The sequence below is a fragment of the Theropithecus gelada genome, chromosome X (genome assembly GCF_003255815.1).
Source record: "Theropithecus gelada isolate Dixy chromosome X, Tgel_1.0, whole genome shotgun sequence".
Classification (NCBI taxonomy): Eukaryota; Metazoa; Chordata; class Mammalia; order Primates; family Cercopithecidae; genus Theropithecus; species Theropithecus gelada.
The window spans coordinates 45,871,533-45,899,255 of record NC_037689.1 but is presented as its reverse complement, the minus strand read 5'-3'; the positions used below and the strand labels follow the sequence as shown (position 1 = coordinate 45,899,255).

At 42.5% G+C, this 27,723-nt stretch overlaps 1 protein-coding gene across 1 annotated transcript; it reads right to left on the bottom strand.

Moving 5' to 3' along the window:
* Nucleotides 1-1,040: 1,040 nt before the first annotated feature.
* Nucleotides 1,041-26,566, bottom strand: EIF2S3 (eukaryotic translation initiation factor 2 subunit gamma). Its single transcript, XM_025372787.1, has 12 exons — nucleotides 26,178-26,566; nucleotides 25,542-25,605; nucleotides 23,432-23,559; nucleotides 23,226-23,347; nucleotides 20,899-20,993; nucleotides 18,013-18,171; nucleotides 16,219-16,353; nucleotides 14,451-14,545; nucleotides 11,724-11,868; nucleotides 8,171-8,340; nucleotides 6,616-6,788; nucleotides 1,041-3,127 (listed from the first exon to the last, which is right to left on the bottom strand). Exons 1-12 carry the CDS (start codon nucleotides 26,244-26,246, stop codon nucleotides 3,064-3,066), a joined length of 1,419 nt encoding a protein of 472 aa, XP_025228572.1. The 5' UTR covers nucleotides 26,247-26,566; the 3' UTR covers nucleotides 1,041-3,063.
* Between the last annotated feature and the right edge of the window lie 1,157 nt (nucleotides 26,567-27,723).

Here is a 27,723-nt window from a genome sequence, read left to right as displayed (position 1 = left end):
TTAGAATAAAAGTCACATTGCCTCTGCAAAAACAAGCACACACAGGCATCCTCTTTGGAAGTTAGATACGAGGAGGAGGAAAGTACTGATGGCTTTCCAGGTCGGCTTCAAAATCACCTGGAAGATGTCACAGCTAGTCTGTCTTCATACCTCCCATTTCTGTGAGGCTAAAAAAGGCTAACTTTTACACCTTACTATCACAGAGTTGTATGTAGTATTCGCTAAAAAACAGGCACTCTGGCTATTGTGTTGTGAACAGACTGCAGCAGGGCAAGTGTAGAAGCAGGAATTAGAAGGCTAGTCCAGGTGAGAGCCAGTGATGGCTTTGACTAAGGTGGTAGCAGTGGAAGTGATGAGAACTAAAGACTTTGAAAATATCTTGACAGTAGAGCCAAGAGAATTTACATATGCAATACATACTTTTTTTTTTTTTTCCGAGACAGAGTCTTCCTCTTGTCGCCCAGGCTGGAGTGCAATGGCACAATCTCGGCTCACTGCAACCTCCACCTCCCAGGTTCAAGCGATTCTCCTGCCTCAGCCTCCAGAGTAGCTGGGATTACAGGCGCCTGCCACCACACCCGGCTAATTTTTGTATTTTTAGTAGAGACAGGGTTTTGCCACGTTGGCCAGGCTGGTCTCGAACTCCTGACCTAGTGATCCACCCACCTCAGCCTCCCAAAGTGCTGGGATTATAGGTGTGAGCCACCACGCCTGGCCGCAATGTACTTTCATCAGAAACATTACAGGCACATTCTCAACTAGGTACATCTCTTGATAAGAATCACTGTGCTGGCTTCAAGTTCTATGAAAATAAAGTCCATTTTCTTCCTATCTGTATATGCCCATTACACTCAGTACAGTGCTTTACAAATTTGCTGACAATTCATGTGGATGTCTGAAATTCATTATAATAAATTCTGGTTTCAAATCTTACATGAGATTAATTACAATAAATTAGTCTATATTTTAAGTCTTATTCCAAAATTTCTGGTAGAAGGTACCTTCAAAACACATGGGGACATGTTAGATATAAAATTAATGTTTGATTTAGAATTGTTTTATTTGTGTTCCTCATGCTACAACACAACCTTCAAAGTCAGCGAAGTTTATAACATTAATATGCTTCCTCAAAACATCAATTTAGATAACCCATAGCCAGAGCTTCTAAACTTCTACAATGCAACTTCAACATTCCCAAGAGCACAATATGCTTCAAATCCCATCTCAATGCAAATTTAAGAAAAGCAAAGCAAACTGTATTACCAGACTACCAAAATTCAGTAAGATTCTGTAATTTAATATATCTACTTCTCAACTCTCTAAATGTGTTTCTCAACACTGGGGAGAGTTTTTAAAGATATCAATACCTGAATTCTACTCCAAGCCAATTAAATCAGAACAATTAAAATCAGAATCTCTGTGGGGCATTTTTTTTTTTTTTTTTTAAAAGCTTCCCCAGCAATTCTATTGTCAGTGAGTTGTAAATCACTGCTCAAAAGAACCTCTTATGAAGCAAAAACATAAAGAAAAATAAGCCGGGCACAGTGGCTCACGCCTGTAATCCCAGCATTGTGGAAGGCAGAGGTGGACAGATCACCTGAGGTCAGGAGTTCAAGACCAGCCTTGGCAACATGGTGAAATCCCATCTCTACTAAAAATACAAAAATTAGCCGGGTATGGTGACACGTGCCTGTAATCTCAGCTACATGGGAGGCTGAAGCACGAGAATCACTTGAACCAGGGAGGCAGAGGCTGCAGTGAGCAAAGATCGTGCCACTGTACTCTAGCCTAGGTGACAGAGTGAGCCTCTGTCTCAAAAAAAAAAAAAAAAGGAAAAGTACACGAAGTATAGGGACATGGGGAATAAGTTAAAAATCAAAAGGACTCACTCACTGCTTTCTAACATCTTTTACTTCTTGACCTTTCGAAACATCCAAAAATTAGTAATATAATCTGTGTCACAATCTTAACAGTTAAGAAAAACCATAAAATGAAGGCCTAGAAAGATCTTTGTTACTCATCTAGAATTATTTGGTATAACAGTATTTTCCAATGGAGGAAGACTATTGGATTTCAGGCATAAAACAATGCAGAAAAAAATCTCAAGGCATCACAGGGAGAGGGAGATAACTTCTGACTCTGGTTTCCTGTGTTTCAGGCCAGGAAGAGCAAGGGGAGAAAAATATCTGTCCATGGGAACAAGTAATCATGCTTTAAAGGACAATTTCATTCGAACCCATTCATTTCCTTTTCATGCAAAATTTCAAAGATAAAGCAACATAAAATATGGGGCCAAAGAAAAGAGAGAAGGTCTTCAAGGAGAATTTGTGCCTTTAAGTTTTTACTGGTACAACAGTCCTTCAGCCTGGAGGTACTCAAAGACGAATCATGAAAAAGAAAAAAAAACTTTATTTCAAGCAGGTTCAGTGATATATGTGTGTACTACAGCAAAGGCTGGTTGTGGCAAAGTTTCATTTCAAACTGTATGATGTGGGCTGGGCAAGGTGGCTCACGCCTGTAACCCCAGCACTTTGTGAGGCCGAGGTGGGCTGATCACCCTGAGGTCAGGAGAGACTGGCCTGGCCAACATGCCGAAACCCCGTCTCTACTAATAATACAAAAATTAGCTAGGTGTGGTGGCGCGCACCTGTAATCTCAGCTCCTCGGGAGGCTGAGGCAGGAGAATCGCTTGAACCCGGGAGGTGGAGGTTGTGGATCACGCCACTGCACTCCAGCCTGGGTGACAGAGCCAGACTCAAAAACAAAAGAAAATAAAACAAACAAAAAAACCAAAACTGCATGATGTATAATTTTGACATTATGTGGGAACGCTTGACTTCTGCCAAAATGTAGATTCAATCCAATATGATGCCAATTTTTATATTCACTGTAGTCCCTAAATTTTCATAACCAAAAAAAAAAGAGAATAACCTTACAGTTACCTACTAAGGTAACGAACTGTGAAATCAATTCCCCAATATTGCTTTGAAAATAAACCCCTTGGCTGTTAAGAGAAATTCCAACTTCCAACTCCATCCGAATGTATTATTTAACCGGTATTCTTCAGTCATCATCTACTGTTGGCTTGATTGTCACTCCTCTTCTTATCTGACCCCAACCAATTAAACTGCAAAATGAAAATAAAAGAAATCATAAATCTTACATCCATTTCACTCTCATTACCACACAATCGTATGATAAATTTTACCTGCTTATCTTCTGAATTCAAATTTGTTCCCAAAGCCTGCTCCTCCATAAAGAAAGCCTACATTATATTCTTAGATTCTTTTTTATTCTTGCTTTTTTGTTTTTGTGGTTTTTTTTGAGACAGTCACTCTGTCACCCAGTCTGGAGTACGGTGGTGCGATTTCGGCTCACTGCAACCTCCGGCTCCCGGGTTCAAACAGTTCTCGTGCCTCAGCCTCCCGAGCAGCTGGGACTACAGGCATGCGCCACCATGCCCGGCTAATTTTTTGGTATTTTTAGTAGAGATGGGGTTTCACTATGTTGGCCAGGCTAGTCTCAAACTCCTGGCCTCAAGTGATCCGCCCACCTCAGCCTCACGAAGTGCTGGGCTTACAGGCATGAGCCATCGTGCCCGGCCTGAAAGTTTATTGTTTAAATCTATTTTAAAATACACTGGAAGTCGTATGTCTGCAATAGCAAAAAAATATATAATCACAAAAGAGAGTAAAATCAAAAGGGCATAAACCACCACAAATAATTATTTACTTAAGAGAGAACAAAAATTTAACTTTCTAAATTACAGGGCAATAATTCAGATAAATCTCCTGGACAAGTGATGAGACCATCATGGGCACAGTAGCATGGAAGCCTTAACAAAGGAAACAGGGCTGGGCGGGGTGGCTCATGTCTATAATCCCAACACTTTAAGAGGCTGAGGTGGGAGGATGGCTTGAGGCCAGGAGTTTGAGATCATGCTGGGCAACACAGTGAGACGTGTCTACACGAGACAGTGAGAAGTGTCTACAAAAAACAAAAAAATCAGCTGGTCATGGTGGTGTGAGCCTATAGTCCTAGCTACTTAGACACTGAGGCTGCAGTGAGCTATGATCAAGCCACTAAACTCCAGCCTGGTCAACAGAGAGACCCTGCCTCTAAAAAATATAAAATAAATAATTAAGGAAGTAGATAGTGGGCAGGGGTGATCTGAATAATTATGGGGACAGTCAGGGCACAAAATAGTCTAATTTAGAGGGTTTATATAAGACAATGCAGAAGGAAAGGTTAAATGGGTTGAAGCAGGTTTCTAGAAAAGTCCCAAATATCAAAAAGTAGTGAGAAGCCTCTAGAAATTATTAAACACAGCATGATGAAAATGTTTTAAGAAGACTAATTTTGACCAAGCTCTTAAGTAATAAAGAGGCAAACTAGGGGTCTTTCACACTAACTGTGAAGTGTAAAGTGATGGTGGTATGGACTGTGATGATGTGACAAGGAATGGAAAGCAAGGGGCAAATTCAATAACTAACCTGGAAAGAGCAAAAAGTCAGGAGCCAAAAATGTGTGTATGCTTCCTGGGTCTATGCTCTCAAAAGACCTAGAAGCAATAGCACCCTAGGAGCAATGAGCACACCTGAACACTCAGCTTTTCATTTCTAAGAGAAATGGCCAGTTCTAAAACTGGAACAGAGAAGGTACAAGATGAGTCTGGAAGATACTGTGCCAGAAAATAAGGAAATGTTCCCAAAAAAGAAGAGGTTGGGCATGGTGGCTCACGCCTGTAATCCCAGCACTTTGGGAGGCCAAGGAAGGCGGATCACCTGAGGTCAGGGGTTCGAGACCAGGCTGGCCAATGTGGTGAAACCCCATCTCTACTGAAAATACAAAAATTAACTGGGCACAGTGGCACGTGCCTGTAGTCCCAGCTACTTGGGAGGCTGAGGCAGGAGAATCGCTTGAACCTGGAAGGCAGAGGCTGCAGTGAGCTGAGATCACGCCACTGCACTCCAGCCTGGCGACAGAGCGAGACTCCGTCTCCAAAAAAAAAAAAACAAAAAGAAAAAAAAATGATGAATACATGTCAAAAGGACACAAGAGCCAGCCTGAAGGACCTCCACTGGCCAAATGTTGAAAAATGCACATGAAAATAAAGGAAGACAGTGATGGATCATAACATGTTGGATAAAATGGGACTCCATGAGTCCATATTATAACTAGATAGGGAAATAAATAACGGCAAAGAAAAAATGCCAAATGATAAATGTGGGGTGGTAGAGTTGAGGGAGGATACTGTGACCTGTAGAGGTGCTATGATTTTGTAATCATTATAGTCAAGTTCGATTCAGGCAAGAATCATCAGTGGATGCTACATCCAGGGGTGTGGGATTCGATAAGCAACAGGCTATTCGTATTGGCTGAAAAGATCTTCCTACAGATTGCTTACTAGTTGCAAGGGTAGAGAGTAACTACACAGTAGAGAGGCTGGACAACATCTTGACTACATAGTCAAAACTAACCTTAATAAAGAGGAGCAGTCAGATATCATGTGCCTCTAGCTGTGATTCCTGAGAAGGAGACTTCACAGTGTATTTAACTTAAGAACCTGAATCTAATGTTACACTTCCGAACCATAAGAAAAACCCAAATTGAGGAATATTCTATAAAGTAACTAGCTTGTATTCTTCAGAACTGTTAATGTCAATTAAGACAAAGGCTGAAAAAGCTCCAGATTAAATATCAAAGAGACATAAAATTAAATGCAATGCATGATTTTAAACAGGAGGAACATAAAGTACGTTATTGGGATAAGTAATAAAACTGAAACATGCACTGTAGATTTCAGTATTTTGCCAATGTTAAATTTCTAAGTGCTTATATAAGAGTATCCTTTTTTGATGGGAAATATACACTGAAGTATTAAAAGATCAAGAAGCATAACATATATAGCCTACCCTCAAATGGTTCAGGAAAAAACTTACATTTGTAAATAAATCTGTATGTGTATTTGTCAATCTAGGAAAAGGCTATAGAGGAGTTTTCTGTAAAATTCTTGCAATTTTTCTATTAAGTGTGAAATGATTTCCAAAGTCAATGACAATAGAAATACTGAACCCAAATTCATTCGGTTTTGCATAGGTTGTGTCTAACAGGCAGAGAAGCCAATCACAGTATTTGGACTAAAATATGGGACTACAGTCAAAGTTGTAGTTTTTTCTGAGACGGAGTCTCGCTCTGTCGCCCAGGCTGGAGTGCAGTGGCGCCATCTCGGCTCACCTCACTGCAAGCTCCGCCTCCCAGGTTCACGCCATTCTCCTGCCTCAGCCTCCCGAGTAGCTGGGACTACAGGCGCCCGCCACCACGCCCGGCTAATTTTTTGTATTTTTTAGTAGAGACAGGGTTTCACCGTGTTAGCCAGGATGGTCTTGATCTCCTGACCTCATGATCCGCCCGCCTTGGCCTCCCAAAGTGCTGGGATTACAGGCGTGAGCCACCGCACCCGGCCGAAGTATAGTTTTCAAAGTCATCCAAATAAATAGTTGAGACTGAAAGCCACAGTAACTGTTGTCCTCAAGGAAGAATGTGCTTTTTTTTTCTGTACAACAAGACTGTGTCTTTTTCTAATTAGACAGTGGCAAAGACTAACAAACTTACCGCCAGTGTTTTTCAACTCTTCGGCTAAGGGCAATTTTTTCTCCTACCTCTGTGCACACTGGATTGGTCAAAACAATTTTACCCAAATCGGCCTTGACAGCACTAACTCTCCCTCCTGTCGACAGGGATCCTATGTTCACCATGAGCACTTCATTCTTAGACAGCTTTTGAACCTAGAAAAATAAATTAGGGAAAAATAAATCCCAAGATCAAGAAAATGCTTTCCAAATATAAGTAAGAATTTACCAAATACTATGGGAAATACGTCAATCATAAAAGAAAAAAAATTCTATATAAATTTTATTGTAAAGGAATTTGAACTATATACAGTCTAAAGACAGCAAAAGGAAGGTTTATTTGGCACCCACTGAACTTACACAAGATCCACCTGTACAAAATAAGGTAGGAACCATACCAAAGAACCTCTTAAAATTCTGAAGCAGTTACCTAGTACAAATGAGGTACAAAATTTCCCAAAGTGGGGAATGGGGAGGACTACGGCTATATAAGAGTTAACATGGGCCAGGCGCAGTGGCACACACCTGTAATCCCAGCACTTTGGTTGGGAGGCTGAGGAGAGCAGATCACTTGGCGGGGGGGAGAGGTATGATTGCTTATTTTCCTAAATCTTTGCCAACACTAGGTGTCAGCAATTTCCCATCTCTGCCAACCTAATCTGGGACATTTTTTAATAATCATGAAGCTGGGCACAGTGGATCACACCTGTAATCCCAGCACTTTGGAAGGCTGGGGTGGGCAGATTGCTTAAGCCCAGGAGTTGGGAGATCAGCCTGGGTAACACGGCAAAACTCCGTCTCTACAAAAAATACAAAATTAGCCAGACGTGGTGGCCCGCACCTGTAGTCCCACCTACTCAGGAGGTTAAGGTGGGAGGATGGCTTGAGCTGGGAGATCGAGGCTGCTGTGAGTCAAGATTGCACCACTGCACTCCAGCCTGGGCAACAGAGCAAGACTCTCAAAATAAACAACAAAAAAATCATATCGATTTTAGGAATATCATGTCTTTGTCATAAATGGCAAATACTTTTCCCTGTTTTTTAAGTTTCTTTCTTAAACTGACTGCCATATAGTTCTCAATTTTGGCCGGATACAGTGGCGCATGCCTGTAATCCCAGCACTTTGGAAGGCCGATGCGGGCGGATCACTTGAGGTCAGGAGGTCAAGACCAGCCTGGCTAACATATAGTGAAACCCCATCACTACTAAAAAATACAAAAATTAGTTGGGCGTGCTGGTGCATGCCTATAGTCCCATATACTTGGGAAACCGAGGCAGGTGAATCGCTTGAACCCAGGAGGCGGAGGTTGCCATGAGCTGAGATCGCGCCACTGCACTCCAGCCTGGGCAACAGAGCAACACTCCAACTCCTTAAAAAAAAAAAAAAAAAAAAAAACCTCAATTTTGGGGAGGTCAAATTTATTTACCTTTTCTTTTTTTCTTAATTTCATGTTAACTACAAAACAATAAAACTCAACACTGGTTTAACACTCCCATTTGTCACTTTTTTACAAACAGGAATTATAAAAAGCATTTACCTTTGCTGCTTTCTTGTCTCCTTCAGTGCGTACACCTAGAAGCCGTCTAAGCAGGAAATAGGAAATTTCCAATTCTGTGAATATCTCAGGTAAAGCTCCGACTGCACCAAGTACTTGTCCCACCATTCTGTCAGCCCGGCACAAAGTGGGGTCAATTTTTGTTCCAACTCCTAATATAAAAATAAGATGTATACAGCTCAATTTTTTATTTCCTAAAACACCTATAAAGTGAATTAGTCGGCCAGGTGCAGTGGCTCACACCTGTAATCCCAGCACTTTGGTAGGCTGAAGCGGGTGGATGCCTGAGCTCAGGAGTTCAAGACCAGCCTGGGCAACACAGTGAAACCCTGTCTCTATTAAAATATAAAAAATTAGCCAGGTGTGGCGGTGTGCACCTGTAGTCCCAGCTACTCAGGAGGCTAAGGCAGGAGAATCGCTTGAACCCAGGAGGCAGAGGTTGCAGTGAGCAGAGATCGCACCACTGCACTCCAACCTGGGTGACAAAGTGAGACTCCATCTCCCAAAAAAAAAAAAAAAGTGAATTAGATACCCCAAAGCCATATAAGCACAGCACATACCTACACACTTTCATACTTTTATTTTCATACTCATACAATAGCTATATAGGCACAAGAAAATACCTGTTTTATCTAGACAAAGAGAAATGTACACTCATGAGATGACTGGGCAAATGAGAACAGAAAGATTCTCTTGATTTAAATTCTAAACAAAGGGTTTAGAAATCTGATTTTCTAGGAATGATGGCTTGGCTGAGAACTTAATGCAGGAGATGTAAGTATTACTGACCTGGTCTTGAAAACAACAAAAATAAATTCTAAACAAAGGGCAAATAGAGATAATAAGTGAACTCAAAATGAGTCTGAATATCCTTAACAAAAACTGAAAGAATACAAAATTTTAAATGAGTAGTTTGCAGAGTATTTACATGCCATTTCTCCCCTGAAAGACTGATCAAAAAGATAATTAAAGACCACATATGGGCTGGGCGCGGTGGCTCACGCCTATAATCCCAGCACTTGGGGAGGGGTTCAAGTTGGAGGATTACCTAAGGTCAGGAGTTCAAGACCAGCCTGACCAACGTGGCAAAATCCAATCTCTACTAAAAATACAAAAATTAGTCGGGCGTGGTGGCAGACACCTGTAATCCCAGCTACTGGAGAATCACTTGAACTCGGGAGGCAGAGGTTGCAGTGAGCCGAGATCGCGCCATTGCACTCCAGCCTAGGTGACAGAGAGACTCTCAAAAAAAAAAAAAAAGACTACATATGATTCCTGGGATCTACTTCAAAATATTCTAGCTGTGTCTTGAGGGGAGTAGGGGAAAGAAGATACATAGATGGAACAAGAATGATTTGGAAAACTTTTTTTTGCTGCTGTTGTTGAGACACAGTCTCTCTCTGTCGCCCAGGCTGGAGTGCAGTGGTATGATCTCGGCTCACTGCGACCTGGGATTACGGATATGTGCTGCCATGGCTAATTTTCTTTTTTTTGTATTTTTAGTAGAGACAGGTTTCTCGAACTCCTGACCTCAGGTGACCCGTCCACCTCGGCCTCCCGAAGCGCTGGTAATACAGGCATGAGCCACCGCACCCAGCCAAGATTGGTAAAACATTAATAATTGCTGAAGCTGAGCAATGGCTCTATGGGGGTTATCATTACAGTATAGGCCAAGTGTGGTGGCTCACGCCTGTAATCCCAGTATTTTGGGAGGCCAAGGAGGGTGGATCACTTAAGAACAGAAGTTCGAGACCAGCCTGGCCAACATGGCGAAACCCCATCTCTACTAAAAATACAAAAATTAGCTGGCTGTGGTGGTATGTGCCTGTAGTTCCAGTTACTCGGGAGGCTGAGGTACGAGAATTAACTGAACCCAGGAGGCAGAGGTTGCAGCGAGCCGAGATCATACCACTGCACTCCAGCCTGGGTGGCAGAATAAGACTCTGCCTCAAAATAAATAAATAAATAAATAAAAAGTTCCTTAAGTTAAATTTTTAAAAAGTTACCAGATATCCCTTGTTTACCACACACATGCACACAAAGGATAAAATGAGAGATGGAACTACAGGCACCAAACCAAGTTTATTTTACTATTTGATTGGAGAAACGGCATCTCACGGTTTCCTAGGCTGGTCTCAAACTCCTGGTCTCAAGCAATCTTCCCACCTCGGCTTCCCAAAGCACTGGGATTATAAGCATGAGCCACCATGCCCAACCTGGTAAACTCTTTTTTTCTTTTCTTCTTGTTTTTCTTTTTTTTTTTTTTTTTGAGACAGAGTGTCACTCTGTCACCCAGGCTAGAGTGCACTGGTGTGATCTCGGCTCACCCTCCACCTCCTGGGTTCAAGCGATTCTCGTGCCTCAGCCTCCCAAGTAGCTGGGATTACAGGTGTGGGCCACCACACCCAGCTAACTTTTGTATTTTTAGTAGAGACAGGGTTTTACCATGCTGCCCAGGCTGGTCTCAAACTCCTGAGCTCAAGCGATCCATCCACCTCAGCCTCCCAAATTGCTGGGATCACAGGCGTGAGCCACTGAGCCCAGCCAATCTGGTAAACTCTTTTTCGTTTTTCTGTTTTCTTTTATTTCCCTTTTAAAATTTTCAACCAGACACACAGCTTGTTTGGTGAAGAATAAACTGTGTCCTTACCAAACATTTTCTTCTTTAATCTAAAGGTACATACACCCCCTCTAATTCTCACTGAATCTTTCATTTTTCTGGGTATTGAGTAATACAGTAAGTTGTAAGAGACTAGAAAAGTTTTTAAATCATTTCAGTAATTGCTACTCAAAGAAATTTATTTTCTTGTATTTCTACATCATTGGAAATACGATCTGACATCATTCAACTGACATTTGTAGGTAATTTCCCATTTGCAAAATATACACAAAAGCAACCATGGCCGGGCACGGTGGTTCATGCCTGTAATCCTAGCACTTTGAAAGGCCAAGGCGGGGGATTGCCTGAGCTCAGGAGTTCGAGACCAGCCTGGGCAACACGATGAAACCCTGTCTCTACTAAAATACAAAAATCTTAGCTGGGCCTGGCAGCATGTGCCTGTAGTCCCAGCTACTCGGGAGGCTGAAGCAGAAGAATTGCTTAAACCTGGGAGGTGAAGGTTGCAGTGAGCCAAGATTGCGCCACTGCACTCCAGCCTGGAGGACACAGTGAGACTCCATCTCCAAAAAAAAAAAAAAAAGGCAACCATTACCTACCACAAAAATTGTGTTAACAAAAACATAAGTGTACATAAATACCTTACATGGTAAGTCATCAAACTTTTTTATATTGCTAAAAAGGAGTTACTCCATATTTGACCAAAATGTATCCTTTGTGTTTAAAAATCATTTTTACAAATGCATGAAACCATCTTACAACCTAAAACAAGAGCTTAACCACATGATTGTTCCCCCGCCCCACTCTATTATTAAAATACCCAATTAAAAATCTATAATATGTCCCTTTTGGTAATCCATCCCCCATTAAAAGTCCATAAATAGCCACAAATTAAAAGAGATGAGAAAAAATCCTTACCAATAAGACCGCCTGGAGCAGCATATTGCAGATCATTATGCTCTGCAAAAAGTGATACAATTTTGGAAAAGATTGGTTTACACATGAGTTTTCCTTCACTATCTTTGGAAACAATACCAGGTCTTACTTCTATCTCCTGGCCCACCTGTAAACATATAATTAATAATTAGAATTACTGTGTTACACAAAATGATCATTTACCTATCAAAAGTTCCAACAGGGACTGGGTGCGGTGGCTCACGTGTGTTATGCCAGCATTTTAGGAGGCCGAGGCGGGTGGATCACCTGAGGTCAGGAGTTCGAGAGCAGCCCAGCCAACACAGTGAAACCCCGTCTCTACTAAAAACACAAAAATTAGCCAGGTGTAGTGGCACGTGCCTGTAATCCCTGCTACTCAGGAGGCTGCAGCAGAATTGCTAGAACCTGGGAGACAGAGGTTGCAGTGAACCGAGATCGTACCACTGCACTCTAGCCTGGGCGACAGAGAGAGACTCCGTCTCAAAAATAAAATAAAATAATAATAAAGTTCCAACAGGAAGATCATAAAACTGAAAAGGCAATCATTCCTATATTTCAAAGATAATTATTCTTTAAAAAAAAAAAAAAAAAGATGTGAACGAGACTGTCAAAACCAGAACAATCCAACTGCTGCTAACTACCCACCACACAAGTCTATTACCACATCAAATGTGCTCCATACTTACAAGTCTATAAATTTTGAAGTCAGACACAAAAGACATAATGGAAAACAAAGAAATATAGCTGGGCATGGTAGCTCATGCCTGTAATCCCAGCACTTTGGGAGGCTGAGGCAGGCAGGTCAGGAGTTAAGAGACCAGCATGGCCAATATAGCGAAACCCCGTCTCTATCAAAAAAAAATTAGGCTGGGCGCGGCGGCTCACGCCTGTAATCCCAGCACTTTGGGAGGCTGAGGCGGGTGGATCACGAGGTCAGGAGATCGAGACCATCCTGGCTAACACGGTGAAACTCTGTCTCTATTAAAAAAAAAAAAATCCTGGCTAACATGGTGAAACCCCGTCTCTACTAAAAATACAAAAAACTAGCCGGGCGTGGTAGCGGGCGCCTGTAGTCCCAGCTACTTGGGAGGCTGAGGCGGGAGAATGGCGTGAACCCGGGGGGCGGAGCTTGCAGTGAGCCGAGATCGCGCCACTGCACTCCAGCCTGGGAGACACAGTGAGACTCCGTCTCAAAAAAAAAAAAAAAAAAAAAAATACAAAAAAATTAGCCGGGCGCGGTGGCGGGCGCCTGTAGTCCCAGCTACTCGGGAGGCTGAGGCAGGAGAATGGCGCGAACCCGGGAGGCGGAGCTTGCAGTGAGCCGAGATGGTGCCACTGCACTCCAGCCTGGGCGACAAAGTGAAGACTCCGTCTCAAAAAAAAAAAAAAAAAAAAATTAGCCAGGCGTGGTGGCGGGCACCTATAGTCCCAGCTACTCAGGAGGCTGAGGCAGGAGAATGGCGTGAACCCAGGAGGCAGAGCTTGCAGTGAGCCGAGATCGCGCCACTGCACTCCAGCCTGGGCGATAGAGTGAGAGTCCGTCTCAAAAAAAAAAAAAAAAAAATTAGCCGGGCGAGGTTGCGAGTGCCTGTAGTCCCAGCAAGTCGGGAGGCTGTGGCAGGAGAATCATCACCTGCACCCAGGAGGTGGAGGTTGCAGTGAGCCGAGATCATGCCAATGCACTCAAAAAAAAAAAAAAAACCTATTATCAGGGCATGTAAATTAGTACAGCTACCATGGAGAACAATATGGAGGTTCCTTGAAAACCTGAAAATATGAAAATAGAGCTACCATATGATCCATCAATTTCACTAGTGGGTATACATTCAACAGAAAGGGAAGCAATATATCAAAGAGGTATCTGCACTCCCATGTTTATTGCAGCACAGTTCACAATAGCCAAATATGGAATCAACCTAAGTGCCCATGAACAGATGAATGGATAAAGAAAATGCAGTATATAGGCCAGGCGCAGTGGCTCACGCCTGTAATCCCAGCACTTCAGGAGGCCAAGGTGGGTGGATTACCTGAGGTCAGGAGTTCAAGACCAGCCTGGTCAACATGGTGAAACCCCATCTTTACTACAAATACAAAAATTAGCTGGGCTTGGTGGCAGGTGCCTGTAATCCCAGCTACTTGGGAGGCTGGGGCACTGAGAATGGCTTGAACCCAGGAGGTGAAGGTTGCAGTGCGCCGAGATCACTACAGCTTGGGCGACAGAGCAAGACTCCGCCTCAAAAAAAAAAAAAAAAAAAGAAAGAAAGAAAGAAAGAAAGAAAGAAATAAAGAAAAAAAGAAAAGGCAGCATATATATACAACGGAGTATTATGCAGCCATAAAAAATAAAGAAATTCTGCCATTTGCAGCAACATATCTAGAATTGGAGGCCATTTTAAGTAAAATAAGCCAGGCACAAAAAGACAAACATCACACATTCTCACTCATCTGTATATGTGGGAGCTAAAAAGGTGGATCTCATGAAGGTAGAGTGGATTCAGAGGTCTAGAAGGGTGGGGGGAGTGAAGTTTGAAGATGGAAAAGAAGAATATTAAAAAAGAGAACTCTTTATCAAATGCCAGAAACCATGGAAAAAATTTTATTTTTCAATTTGGATTGTCCATACTTTTTTTCCTGATTAAGACAAGGGTAAAACAAACAAACAACAACAACAAAAAAAACCAAAATCACAACAACCAAAACCCATTTTACCTTTAATACTCCTTTTAGGATACTACCACCAGCTACACCTCCCTTAAGGTCATCAACTTCACAGCCAGGTTTGTTGACATCAAAAGATCTAATAACTAAAATAAAATAAAACAAATTAAAGTCAGTTCTGTTAATTTTAACTTTAGAAGAAATAATATTTTCCAAGTTAACATTTCGAAAATAGTGACCATTTGAGATTTATACCAAAGGGGTGCCTTTGTAACAAAATCTAGTATTATCCCAATGCTTATGCAGTCTTACTTATGATGGGAAAAATGAAAATAACTTAAGTTTGTTAACAAGTGGCATATATGGTATACCAGTATTATAGAGCATCATGCAACTATTAATAATGTTGGAGCTGTATGTAATGATCTGGAAGGATGACCCTCATATACTGTTAAGAAAAATTATAAAAATTATATGTATAATATAATCCCACTTCCATAAAGAAAAATAAACTAATCAATGTCTGTATATGGATTTCTTTTTCCCTCTATCATAGAGGCTGGAGTGCAGTGGCACAATCATAGCTCACTATAGCCTCAAATTCGTGGGCTCAAGCGATCTTCCTGCCTCAGCCTACCAAGTAGTTGGGACTACAGGTACACACCACTGCACCCAGCTATATTTTATTTTGTAGAAACGGGGTCTTCCTTTGATGCCCAGGATGGTCCCAAACTCCTAGCCTCAAGCAATCCTCCCACCTCAGCCTCAGCCTCCCAAAGTGCTGGGATTACAGGTGAAAGCCACCATGCCCAGCCTGTGTATATGTTTATACATGATGATATGAACAATGAGGAAGGTGTGGGAATAATGGACAGCAAATGTTAACTTTGCTGACTTTAGGGCTAAGGGACTAGAACTTGAAGACAGAGAGATTATGGACATTTTCTTTACATACCTCTGTAACTCCTGTAAGAACAATTCAGCTTTATAACTACAAAATACTAGGACTACATGACCTGCACTTCGGAAAGTATTTCCTACTAAACACCAGGAGCCTGGATGAAGGCCCAGAGGAGCTCAAATATCTGTTTCGAGAAGGTTTCTACATCCTTGTGTAGGAACCACAAGCCTAGGTGATCAAATTATATCAGTATCAGTTCTTCGTTAATTGAACAACAAAATCATCTGTATGATGTTTTAGTCAGGAAGTTCGAACACCCTGACTAAAACATTATGATTCCATAGAGAATACTGTATTACTCCATCTTGATCATGTACCATATATTGAGCACAGAAAGGTTAACAGTTGTTTTTGGGTTTTTTTTGAGACGCAGTTTCACTCTTGTTGCCCAGGCTGGAGTGCAGTGGCACGATCTCAGCTCATTGCAACCTCTGCTTCCTGGGTTCAAGAGATTCTCCTGCCTCAGCCTCCTGAGTAGCTGGGATCACTGGCGCCCGCCACCATGCCCAGTTACTTTTTTGTATGTTAGTAGAGACAGGGTTTCACCATACTGGTCAGGCTGGTCTCAAACTCCTGACCTCATGTGATCCACCCACCTTGGCCTCCCAAAGTACTGGGATTATAGGCATGAGCCACCGTGCCCGGCCTAGGTTAACAGCTCCTTATTGTGTTCAGGACTCTGTCCCTCATTCAGTAATACAATCTAGCACTACTAATACAATCTCAGAATTGATTTCAAAAAAATTGTATGAATTATCACCTCTGCAGAAAGAGGAAATATTAATAAACATCCTTGAAGAGGAATCACCAATGTGGAAAAGATCAGATTAAGAGTTAAAGGCAAATCCTATCACTTACCAATAAGCCGGGGCTCTGAAGTAAAGTCTCTTGGGGGTACTGGAATTTTCTTTACTATGTACTCACAAACAACTTCAATATTGTATTTCAGCTGAGCTGAAATTGGAATAATGGGAGCTCCCTCTGCTACTGTACCTATATGACAAAATTCAGAAAGATCAAAATTATTCAGTTTTTAAAAATTTATTCTATGTATCTGTTACATAAAACGATTAAGATTACTATAATAAAATAGATGCCTAAACCCCATACAAATGTCAGCAACAAGTGGAAAGTGGATAATTCTGTTCAGAAAGATGGCAATATCCTGTTTTCACTCCTGAAAATGAATACTAATCCCTTTAAGGGAAAATTTGTTACTTTATATTAGTCGACATACTTAATATTAGTACAACGATAAACTTGCTTAAATAAAGAACATACTAACACTCCTGTGAAAGAACACTCTACTAGTTGAAAATATTTCTAACAACATGTAATTAATCTCCCAATAAATGTCAAGATAAAATTACAGACTCTGCTAATCAAAGACTGCTGGCACATATAATTTTAATTTTTTTTTTTTTTTTTTTGAGACAGGGTCTTGCTCTGTCGCCCAGGCTAGACTGCAGTGGCACAATCACGGCTTGTTGCAACCTCCACTTCCCAGGTTCAAGCGATCCTCCCACCTCAGCCTCCTATATAGTAGCTGGGACCACAGGTGTGTGCCACCAAGCCCAGATAAATTTTTGGATTGACGGAGTTTTACCATGTGGCCCAGGTTGGTCTTCAACTCCTGGACTCAAGCGTTCCACCCGCCTCGGCCTCCTAAAGTCTTAGTATTACAAGTGTGAGCTACCAAGCCCAACCATATATATTTGCTCTGTATTAATTATATGTCAAACAAGCTAGTCAAAGAAATAGACCAAACACAATTAGACTTTAATCAAAATCACTTACTACTTTTCATGATGACAGAACTGAGTTCATAAGAAATTAACCTAACAAGAAAAACAAGACTAAGAGAGAAAATGTCAAGAATAAGATACATCATGTCTCCTCTGAAATGAAAAACATTATGCTATTAGAGAAGGGACACTCAAGAGATTTATTTACTTATTTATTTACTATTATTATTATTTTTTAGACGGAGTTTCACTCTTGTTGCCCAGGCTGGAGTGCAATGGCAGGATCTCGGCTCACCGCAACCTCCGCCCCCTGAGTTCAAGCGATTCTCTTGCCTCAGCCTCCCAAGTAGCTGGGATTACAGGCATGTGCCACCACACCCTGCTAATTTTGTATTTTTAGTAGAGACAGGGTTTCTCCACATTGGTCAGGCTGGTCTTGAACCCCAGACCTCAGATGATCCACATGCCTCGGCCTCCCAAAGTGCTGGGATTACAGGCATGAGCCACCGTGCCCGGCCAACACTCTAGAGATTAAATAATCACTGTCACTTCCAAATCTTAACGTAGCTATTCAGTAACAAATACTGTAAGATGAGGTTTTTAAAAATTATTTTATTCATTTTACTATCACTGAGATTTTTTTTAATCTGATCGATAAAGTTTCCAGAAAACAACCCCAGTTCTAACTTGCTGCCAGCAAAAATATAGTTTAGTATATTAAATTCAGAATCACAGATTTCATTAGTTGTATCAGGTTGCTAACAAGCAGTAGGTAGGGCGATAAGGCTTAAGACTCATAAGTTTACCTTGTTTAGATAATATATTAAAAGTTAATTTAACATCTGGTATCCAGAGTAAATGCCTCTCAAAGTGATTCATAGATTTATTACATATTATGGCTTCTTACCTTGGACAAATGCAAGGATCTGCTCGTATTGTTCTTTAGCCTGACTTTCTTTTACCAAATCAATTTTATTTTGTAGAATCAAAATATGCTTCAGTTTCATGATCTCTATAGCAGCCAGGTGTTCAGACGTCTGAGGCTGAGGACAAGATTCATTACCAGCTAGTTGATGAAGAATAAAAAAGATACATATAAGAATAGCTGGAAATATCCAGAACAGGCAGGCAAATCCATAAAGAGAGAAAGCAGATTATTGGTTGCTAGGGGCTGGGGGAGGAAAACATGGCGATGGATGCTTCATGGGCATGGCGCTTCCTTTCGTGGTGATATAAAAGTTCTGGAACTAGATAGTGGTGAAACTACAAACACTATGTTGTACAAAATTGTCAATGTACTTAATGCCACTAAATTGTACACTTTAAATACATAAAATGGTACATTTTGAGTCTCTTTTGCCACCCACTCCCCCCCCTGCCAAAAGAAGTTGGCATCTAATAAAGGAGACTTCTCAATGTTCTAACCCTAATGAAGGCAACATTCCTAGATATTATTGCCAGATATCCACCGTTTGGCCCTGCTTCACTGTCTGTTGCCTGCGTTCACTGGAACCTCCCAATTGTCTGGCTCCCAATCCTGGTCCTGAGCAAGAAGCTTAAAATCAGTAAGTCTGGCTTTTCTCAGGGTCTGTACCCAGTTTTTGCTCAGGTATGGGGTATAGCCCTCTAACTCTCTCCAGTCTTAGAAATGTTCTGGCCCAGTCAAGTTCCTGAGAAGTAGACACTAATTAAAAGGGAAAGGCACCTAATACTCTCCATGAATTTTAACTAATATCAGAGGCTATTCTTCAACCGAGGGAGGGAAGAATGCTAACTGCGAAGATAACCCACAGTGCATTATAAAGAAATGGGCATGTTTTGTTGAGGACTCCAATGATCAACCTCCTCAAGTCGTGATGCTCAAGTGTCCTGACTATACCGACATGGCATGCTTTAAAAAAAAAAATTTTTTTTTTCTTTTTTTTGAGACTGAGTCTCACTCTGTCTCTGTCACCCAGGCTGGAGTGCAGTGGCGTCACCTCAGCTCACTGCATCCTCTGCCTCCCGGGTTCAAGCGATTCTCCTGCCTCAGACTCCTGAGTAGCTGTGATTACAGGTGTGCCCCACCACGCCCGGCTAATTTTCGTACTTTTAATAGAGGCGGGGTTTCACCATGTTGACCAGACTGGTCTCAAACTCCTGATACCTCAAGTGATCCACCTGCCTTGGCCTCCCAAAGTGCAGGGATTACAGGTGTAAGCCACCACGCCCGGGTGCTTTTTTTTTTTTCAAGACCAAGTCTCCTTCTGTCACCCAGGCTGGAGTGCAATGGCTCGATCTCGGCTCACTGCAACCTCTGCCTCCTGGGTTCAAGTGACTCTCGTGCCTTCGCCTCCCAAGTAGCTGGGATTATAGGCATGCACCACCATGCCTGGCTGATTTTTTGTACTTTTAGTAGAGACAGGGTTTCACCCTATTGGCCAGGCTGGTCTTGAACTCCTGACTTCAAGTGATCCATCTGCCTCAGCCTCCCAAAGTGCTGGGATTACAGGCATGAGCCACCATGCCCAGTCGCTTTTTTTTTTGAGATGTAGTTTTCGCTCTTGTTGCCCAGACTAGAGTGCAATGGCGCGATCCTGGCTCACCGCAACCTCTGCCTCCCGGGTTCAAGAGATTCTCCTGAGTGGCTGGGATTACAGACATGTGCCACCACACCCGGTTCATGTTTTTTGTTTTTTTTTGTTTTTTGAGACGGAGTCTTAGTCTGTCACCCAGGCTGGAGTGCAGTGGCGCGATCTCAGCTTGCTGCAAGCTCCGCCTCCCAGATTCACGCCATTCTCCTGCCTCAGCCTCCCGAGTAGCTGGGATTACAGGCACCTGCCACCACGCCTGGTTAATTTTTTGTATTTTTAGTAGAGACGGGGTTTCACCATGTTAGCCAAGATGGTCTGGATCTCCTGACCTCGTGATCCGCCCGCCTCGGCCTCCAAAAGTGCTGGGATTACAGTCGTAAGCCACCGCGCCAAGCCTGGGGTAAAATGTTTTAAAAGCACTGGATGTGGTGGCTCACGCCTGTAATCCCAGCACTTTGGGAGGCTGAGGCGGGCGGATCACGAGGTCAGGAGATCGAAACCATCCTGGCTAACATGGTGAAACCCCGTCTCTACTAAAAATACAAAAAATTAGCCAGGCGTGGTGGCGGGCGCCTGTAGTCCCAGCTACTCGGGAGGCTGAGGCAGGAGAATGGCGTGAACCCGGGAGGCAGTGCCTGCAGCGAGTGGAGATGGCGCCACTGCACTCCAGCCTGGGCGAGACAGAGCCAGACTCCGTCTCAAAAAAATAAAATAAAATAAATAAAAATAAAAAAATTTTATCCCATAGTAATGAAATCTCTCAACAGCTAACGTAAGAAACAATACATACGCTACCCTTCAAAACTCCACTTATTCCTAGACTTCAGCACTTATTATGAATGGTATTTGTATCTTAAATACTTCCACAGTAGACAGTTCAGACATACACACACACACAAACCATAACACAAAGTTTTACACATACATTTAAAACTAAATCACCTCATGTGATTTAAATGAGAAAAATGAACTACTGACTTTTTTTCATTTTCTCAAATGCTACCACAAGAATTCTCACAAGCTATCAGCCCCAAATCTATCTTTTTCAGTATTTTGTGATAGCTGGTAGGTAGGAAAGTCATCCTGGATGACACGTTAGTTCCCATTCATGTCACCCTTAGGTAATAGATATGATCCTTAAAGGCCTTAGTTCCGCTTTAAATACTTCATCTTGGATTTGCTCCACACTGATTTGTCCAAACCAATTGTGAGGTATTTACCTATCAGCAGAAGAGCTGCATCCATCACTGCTGCACCATTCAGCATAGTAGCCATCAAAATATCATGGCCAGGACAGTCAACAAAGGAAACATGTCTAACAATTGAGAAATAACAATCAGCCTTAACATCAATCACTACTTAAACATGCTAGTTATAGATTTTTTTAAAGTTAAATCAACTTAGGAAATAATCTTATTGGTATAAAATGGTTACAGGGCTTGGTGTTTCTAGAACTTGGAAATAAGTTCACCAGCTGATTAAAACCACTGCAGATTACAAAGCAAATTAAATTAGTTATGTGCAGAACAGAAGATAAAGAAACTCCCAAATCCAACGAAAGTGAAAATGGTATAGAATAATGGTGTAGAGTATATACTGAGAATGTCATTGATTTGAAAGCTAAAACTTATAATGACTTATCCCAGCACTTTGGGAGGCTGAGGCAGGTGGATCACCCGAGGTCAGGAGTTTGAGACCAGCCTGACCAACTAGTGAAACCTGGCCTCTACTAAGAAAAAAAAAAAAAAATTTTTTCCAAAAATACCTGTAGCACCTTGAAAAGCTAGAATTGCCCATTTGAAACAGAGATGGCAGCCCTTTTTAAAACAAAACTATGGTATTCATTCAGAGTCACAATTTTTTTTTTCATCGTATGCTCACATTGTCATGATCTAAAACAGAGGTCAGCTCTTAGGCCAAATCTAGCCCACCACCATATCTATTTATACATATATTGCCTACATCTGCTTCTGTAATAGAAGAACAGAAGCAACAGAAACTCTGGCTTGCAAAGCTGAAAATATTTACCATCTGGCCCTTTGTGGAAAAAAGTTTCCTAATCCCCTACTAAGGACCAGGACTACAGTGAGACAAGCGCGAACTTTAAGAGAATGCCAAAAAACTCAGTAATCAAGGAAAATGGCCAGGCATTGAGGCTCATGCCTGTAATCCCAGCACTTTGGGAGGCTGAGGCAGGCAGATCACTTGAGGCCAGGAGATGGAGACAAGTCTGGACAATATGGTGAAAGCCCGCCTCTACTAAAAATCTAAAAACTAGGCTAGGCACAGTGGCTTACACCTGTAATTCCAGCACTTTGGGAGGCCAAGGCCGGCGGATCACAAGGTCAAGAGAAAAAGACCATCCTGGTCAACATGGTAAAACCCCGTCTCTACTAAAAATATAAAAATTAGCTGGGCGTGGTGGCGCGTGCCTATAATCCCAGCTACTCGGGAGGCTAAGGCAGAAAAATAACTTGAACCAGGGAGTCAGAAGTTGCAGTGGGCCGAGACCACGCCACTGCACTCCAGCCTGGCGACATAGCAAGACTCCATCTCAAAAATAAATAAATAAATAAAAATACAAACTAGCTGGACGCGGTGGCTCATGCCTGTAATCCCAGCTACTCAGGAGGCTGAGGCATGAGAATTGCTTGAACCCAGAAAGTGGAGGCTGCAGTGAGCCGAGATCGCACCACTGCACTCCAACCTGGGCAACAGAGAGAGACTGTCTCAAAAAAAAAAGAAGAAAAGAGTAAGAAAGAAAAATATATGCATTCAATATTTTTAAAAAGTCAAAATTAATGCAAAAAATCAATCATAAACAAAATACAAAGCCATGCTGAGCCACAAAGTGATACTGAAGCAAGAGAGGAAACAAATTCAGTAATATTGAGTCTGCCTTTATTTAAAATTCTGATATTGTTTATCATATTTTTTGCATTAATTCCAAAAAAACTGCATTAAAATATTTATCCTAATTACTGAGTTTTCTGGCATACCTCCACCCCCAGGCCCACTTAAATTTTGGGCTTGAGGTGAAGGCCTCACTTGTCTCTCCCTGGTCCCAGCCCTGCCCCAATCTAAACATTCCTTGTAGGGCATCTCCAATCCCCATAAACATCACTAGACAGATGTCAGTATCCTGATAAAAAACCAGGTATGCAATCATATTCAGAAAATAGATGGCGAACAAGTTCAAGTGTTTTAGAGAATTAGAAATGGCTCTGTTCATCTCTATTTAATATACAAAAACAGCACTGTTTAAAAGAAATTCAGGAAGCCTAGAAAAAGAATCCCTTCAATCCAATGAGTTGTTTTTCTATTTTGTTTAAGTGATACTTTTAGTTTGGAGAAATTGCAGGTAAGTATTTTAACTCAGGTTTAGATGCTTGACTTTTCAGATTTGCCATAAAAACATAAAACAATGGAAAAACAACAAAACCATTTAGCAATTAGGTTCATTGTTTAACATCTCAATATTTCAAAAAGTACAAAACAGAAGACAATAAAATATAAAGTGTAGTATGCTTAGCAAAAAAGAGGTCACCTGACTAATTTGAAGTTCCCTTTGGTCCCTGCAATGTCTGTAGGAAACTCATCAGGTGTACTGCTCCCACAAGATCTATAACATTCTGGCCGAGGGCAACTTGGGTCATCAAGTTTATAAATCTAAAATTTCAATAAAAAAAGATTTTGATTTATTATCTGCACAACAATTAAAGTTAGTTTCTTGTTCCACAGTACACAGCTTACCTTAGCATTAGCATATCCAAGCTTGATTGTAATATTTCTTTCTAGTTCATTTTTGAACCTGACGGTGTGAACTCCAGAAATAGCTTTGACAACTGTGGATTTCCCATGAGCTACATGACCAATTGTACCTATGGTCAAAGTTCAAAAAATTAATTCATGTGCATTTAATTACATACCAAATATTTTTTCAAATAGTGTTAAGTGTAGAAAACCCAAAGCCGGCTGGACATGGTGGCTCACGCCAGTAATCCCAACACTTTGGATCACAAGGTCAAGAGATCGAGACCATCCCAGCCAACATGGTGAAACCCCATCCTACCAAAAATACAAAAATTAGCTGGGCGTGGTGGCGCGTGCCTGTAGTCCCAGCTACTGGGGAGGCTGAGGCAGAAGACTCGTTTGAACCCAGGAGATGGAGGCTGCAGTGAGCCGAGATCGCACCACTGCACGTCAGCCTGGCAACAGAGCGAGACTCTACCACAAAATAAAATAAAATAAAATAAAATAAATAAAATAAAGCCAAAGCCATAACTTACTGTAAATACCAACATAAAACCAACAGTGATTTCCATTTTTCCTCCTCCATACCCCTTCCTACTAGAAACGTGTTCTCATACAGGACTGAAGAGAAACTTTCATGTAACAGCTTTACTTAAAAAACATACTCTGGGACAGACTGGAGTGCAATGCCCTGATCACAGCGCACTGCAACCTCAACCACCTGGGCTCGAGCAATCCTCCCACCTCGGCCTCCTTAGTAGCTGGGACTGCAGGCATGCACCACCACACACAGCTAATTTTTTGTATTTTTTGTAGAGATGGGGTTTGGCCATGTTGCCCAGGCTGGTCTCCAACTCCAGGACTCAAGCAATCCACCCGCCTCCCAACGGGCTGGGATTACAGGCATAAGCCACTGCACCCAGCCAGAACTTTATATATTAAGGAACCTTCCAGCATTTCCAGATTAAAGTAAACAGGTATGATGGGCCCTGACACAACAAAAAGGGATTTGTGAACAAACAAGGAAACAACCTAAGTTTAATTGTAATTTGTTCCAATGATCAAATTATTGGGTCAATATATGCATAGTAATTCGCTTTAACTGGTATAGTCTTAGCATAGGTTGTTCGGAGATTAAGTTATGCTCCGAGGTCACCCCAACCAAAATTTTTAATGCAGGGGCAGTAGTTTAAGGCCTGTACGCTTATTTGGGCTTTGTTTGCATTAATAAGTTAAAGCTTCAGACTGTAATACTGTAACTTTAATAGCCTCATGGTGGGGTCTTACTTTTTAACTAGGTTAAAAACTAGTCTTACTTTTTAACTATGCTGTTTGTACAAACTCAAAATGTCCAAAATTTACACTCGGTCAACGTAACTTCTCCTCTAAAGTTCCAGGTGCCAATTAAGAAAAAAAAACCCTCGGCCGGGCGCGGTGGCTCAAGCCTGTAATCCCAGCACTTTGGGAGGCCGAGACGGGCGGATCACGAGGTCAGGAGATCGAGACCATCCTGGCTAACACGGTGAAACCCCGTCTCTATTAAGAAATACAAAAAACTAGCCGGGCGAGGTGGCAGCGCCTGTGGTCCCAGCTACTCGGGAGGCTGAGGCCGGAGAATGGCGTGAACCCGGGAGGCGGAGCTTGCAGTGAGCTGAGATCTGGCCACTGCACTCCAGCCTGGGCGACAGAGCGAGACTCCGTCTCAAAAAAAAAAAAAAAGAAAAGAAAAAAAAACCCTCTACTTAATCACAGCTTGTACATCAAATAAATCTTTCATAAATTCGGCCCTTGAAATAATCCTGTGTGGCAAGTACAGCCACATTTTCACCTCTTCCTTAAACTTCTGCTACGTATGACTACATACTGCCTTATGCTATTAAACTTTTCTTATGTCTCCATTTTTTCTTCTTACCAAGTCTGTAAGCTAGACATGGGCAGCATTCTTTGTGCTCCCTTCCCCCGCAAATCTAGCAGGTGCTTTATTCACAAGGACTCAATATCTATTTCTTGAATATGTGAATCCTCATATTATCCAGGTAATCACACAAAAAGTGAGGTTAAAATTAATTGTTGGAGATCAAGAAGATCAGGTTTCTTAAGTTACTCTTACCTATATTAATTGTGGCTTGCCTGCTGATAACTTCGTGTGAAAGTGGCGTCAACTTGGTAACATCCTGCAATGAAATATATTTTAAAACATCGCACATAAAACAAAGCAGAACTTTTCCTTTGACTTTACGTTTGCCATCTACATCTCGCCACCATCTGCACAGCTTTCTACTACTTCTAAAGCGCCTTTCCTCTATCGGTAACTCTGTACTCCTATGGCTGGGAAGCTGTAAGAGCCCTTCATCATTACACAACAGACTACATCTCCACTCAACTATGGGATATCTGGGGATCAGAGGCTCCCCCAATCTTGGGAACATTAGCACTAAAAGTAATGCAGACAAGACACTCCCTTCCCAGACGTTAAGAGGCTGAAACCATGACAATCAACATCAAGACTTCCAGCCGAATCCTCCAGAAGCTCGAAGTCCCACGACCGTACACCTCTGCGCCCAGATCGTGGACTGGCCTGGGTACAGGCGGCGTGAGCATGGCTTAAGGCGCCCAGCTCCAGGTCTCCCTCCTGACCCAGGCTCCTGACCCATGCTCCCGACACTGACTAGTACCAATGCCACCGGGAGGCTCGGTCATCTCCACTCCCGAGCTCACTCTGCATCCTCCCCAAGCAAAACCTCACCAACGTGGTGAGATCCTGACGCGAAAGATGCGGCTGCCCCAGAGTCACTCCAGCTTCTCCGCCCGCCATGTTGCCAGAAGAGGAAGGAAGTCACCCCGGCTGCCGCCTGATCGTCTGCAGGGGTCCTAGTGCGGGGCGGGGAAGCGGAGGCGGGAAGGCCGAGTAGGGGCTCAGGATGGCCAGTTCAGCAGCGGCCTCACTACTTGGACTTCTCTCCGCTTGAATCTGCACAGTGCCTGTCGGTAGGCTTACTGGAAAACACGGTGCAAAGTTGCTGGAGCAATTCGTCGCAGACCTGGTAGATATTTGTGCAGGCAATACTGAGGGCAGCCACCAAACCCCCGCCCCGCCCGGCCCGTGCGAGGCGGGTGATGCAACCCGGCGCGCGCGCAGGCCAGGGAGAGACCATTTCCGTTTCCTGTGGAGTTTCCCGAAACCTGGGAATCAGCTAGGGTGTGAGAACAGAAAAGAAGGAGTGTCCACCCCGCCCTTTTTTTTGAATACCGATTTCTGTAATTTAATAAGGCGAGATCGGCTCGGGGTCCGCGCCCACCTATGACGGGGCTCTTGGCTGGGAAAAGGCCGCGTACTGAGCCCCGGCGGGTGGCGGGGCGGGCGCCCCCTCGCGGAAGTTTGGTGAAGGGCTCAGAGGGGCAGGGCTAGCAAAATCAAAGTCCCTAGCTTGTTCCCAGAGAGTGATTTCTAGGGCCCGGGAGGTGGGCCTTGGTGACGTTAGACTGCGTTCCCAGTGAATTTAGCTAGGTGTCGTGAGAGCATCTAAAGTGCGCTGTTTTGTTTTGGTTTTTTTTTCTTAAAGAAGTAGGTCCAAAAAAACCTCGATTACCGATAAATCGGTATTTTAAAATTTAAAAATTCTTGACATCTTAACCCACTTTTCGTCGTGTTGAAAAGCAGTTGAGTGATTTTTTTTCTCTGTGCATTTCTATACAAATTTTGTCATAAACAGCTATTTCCTTTTTTGTTTGCAATAAATTTATTTACATAAAAACGTGTGAGACAACTATTATGCAAAATTATAGTAAAGAGAAGTGAAAAGATAATATGAAAGCCACAATGACGAATACTGAGAAGCCAAGCTCACTTTACAATACTTGTAAGTAGTCATCAAGTTAGCTTTTAGGAAATAAATATTATTAATGAGGCCGGGCACGGTGGCTCACGCCTGTAATCCCACTACTTTGGGAGGCCGAGGCGGCCGGATCACGAGGTCAGGAGTTCGAGACCAGCCTGGCCAATATGAAACCCCGTCTCTACTAAAAATACAAAAAAAAAAAACCACACACAAAAATTCGCCAGGCGTGGTGGTGGGTGCCCGTAGTCGCAGCTACTCGGGAGGCTGAGGCAGGAGAATGGCGTGAACCCAGGAGACGGAGCTTGCAGTGAGTGTGCTGAGATGGCGCCCCTGCACTCCAGCCTGGGTGACAGAGCGAGATTCCGTCTCAAAAAAAAAATATATATATATATATACATATATATATAAAATAAATGAAATAAAAGGGAAATTGGGGAAAATGAGGGGCAATAT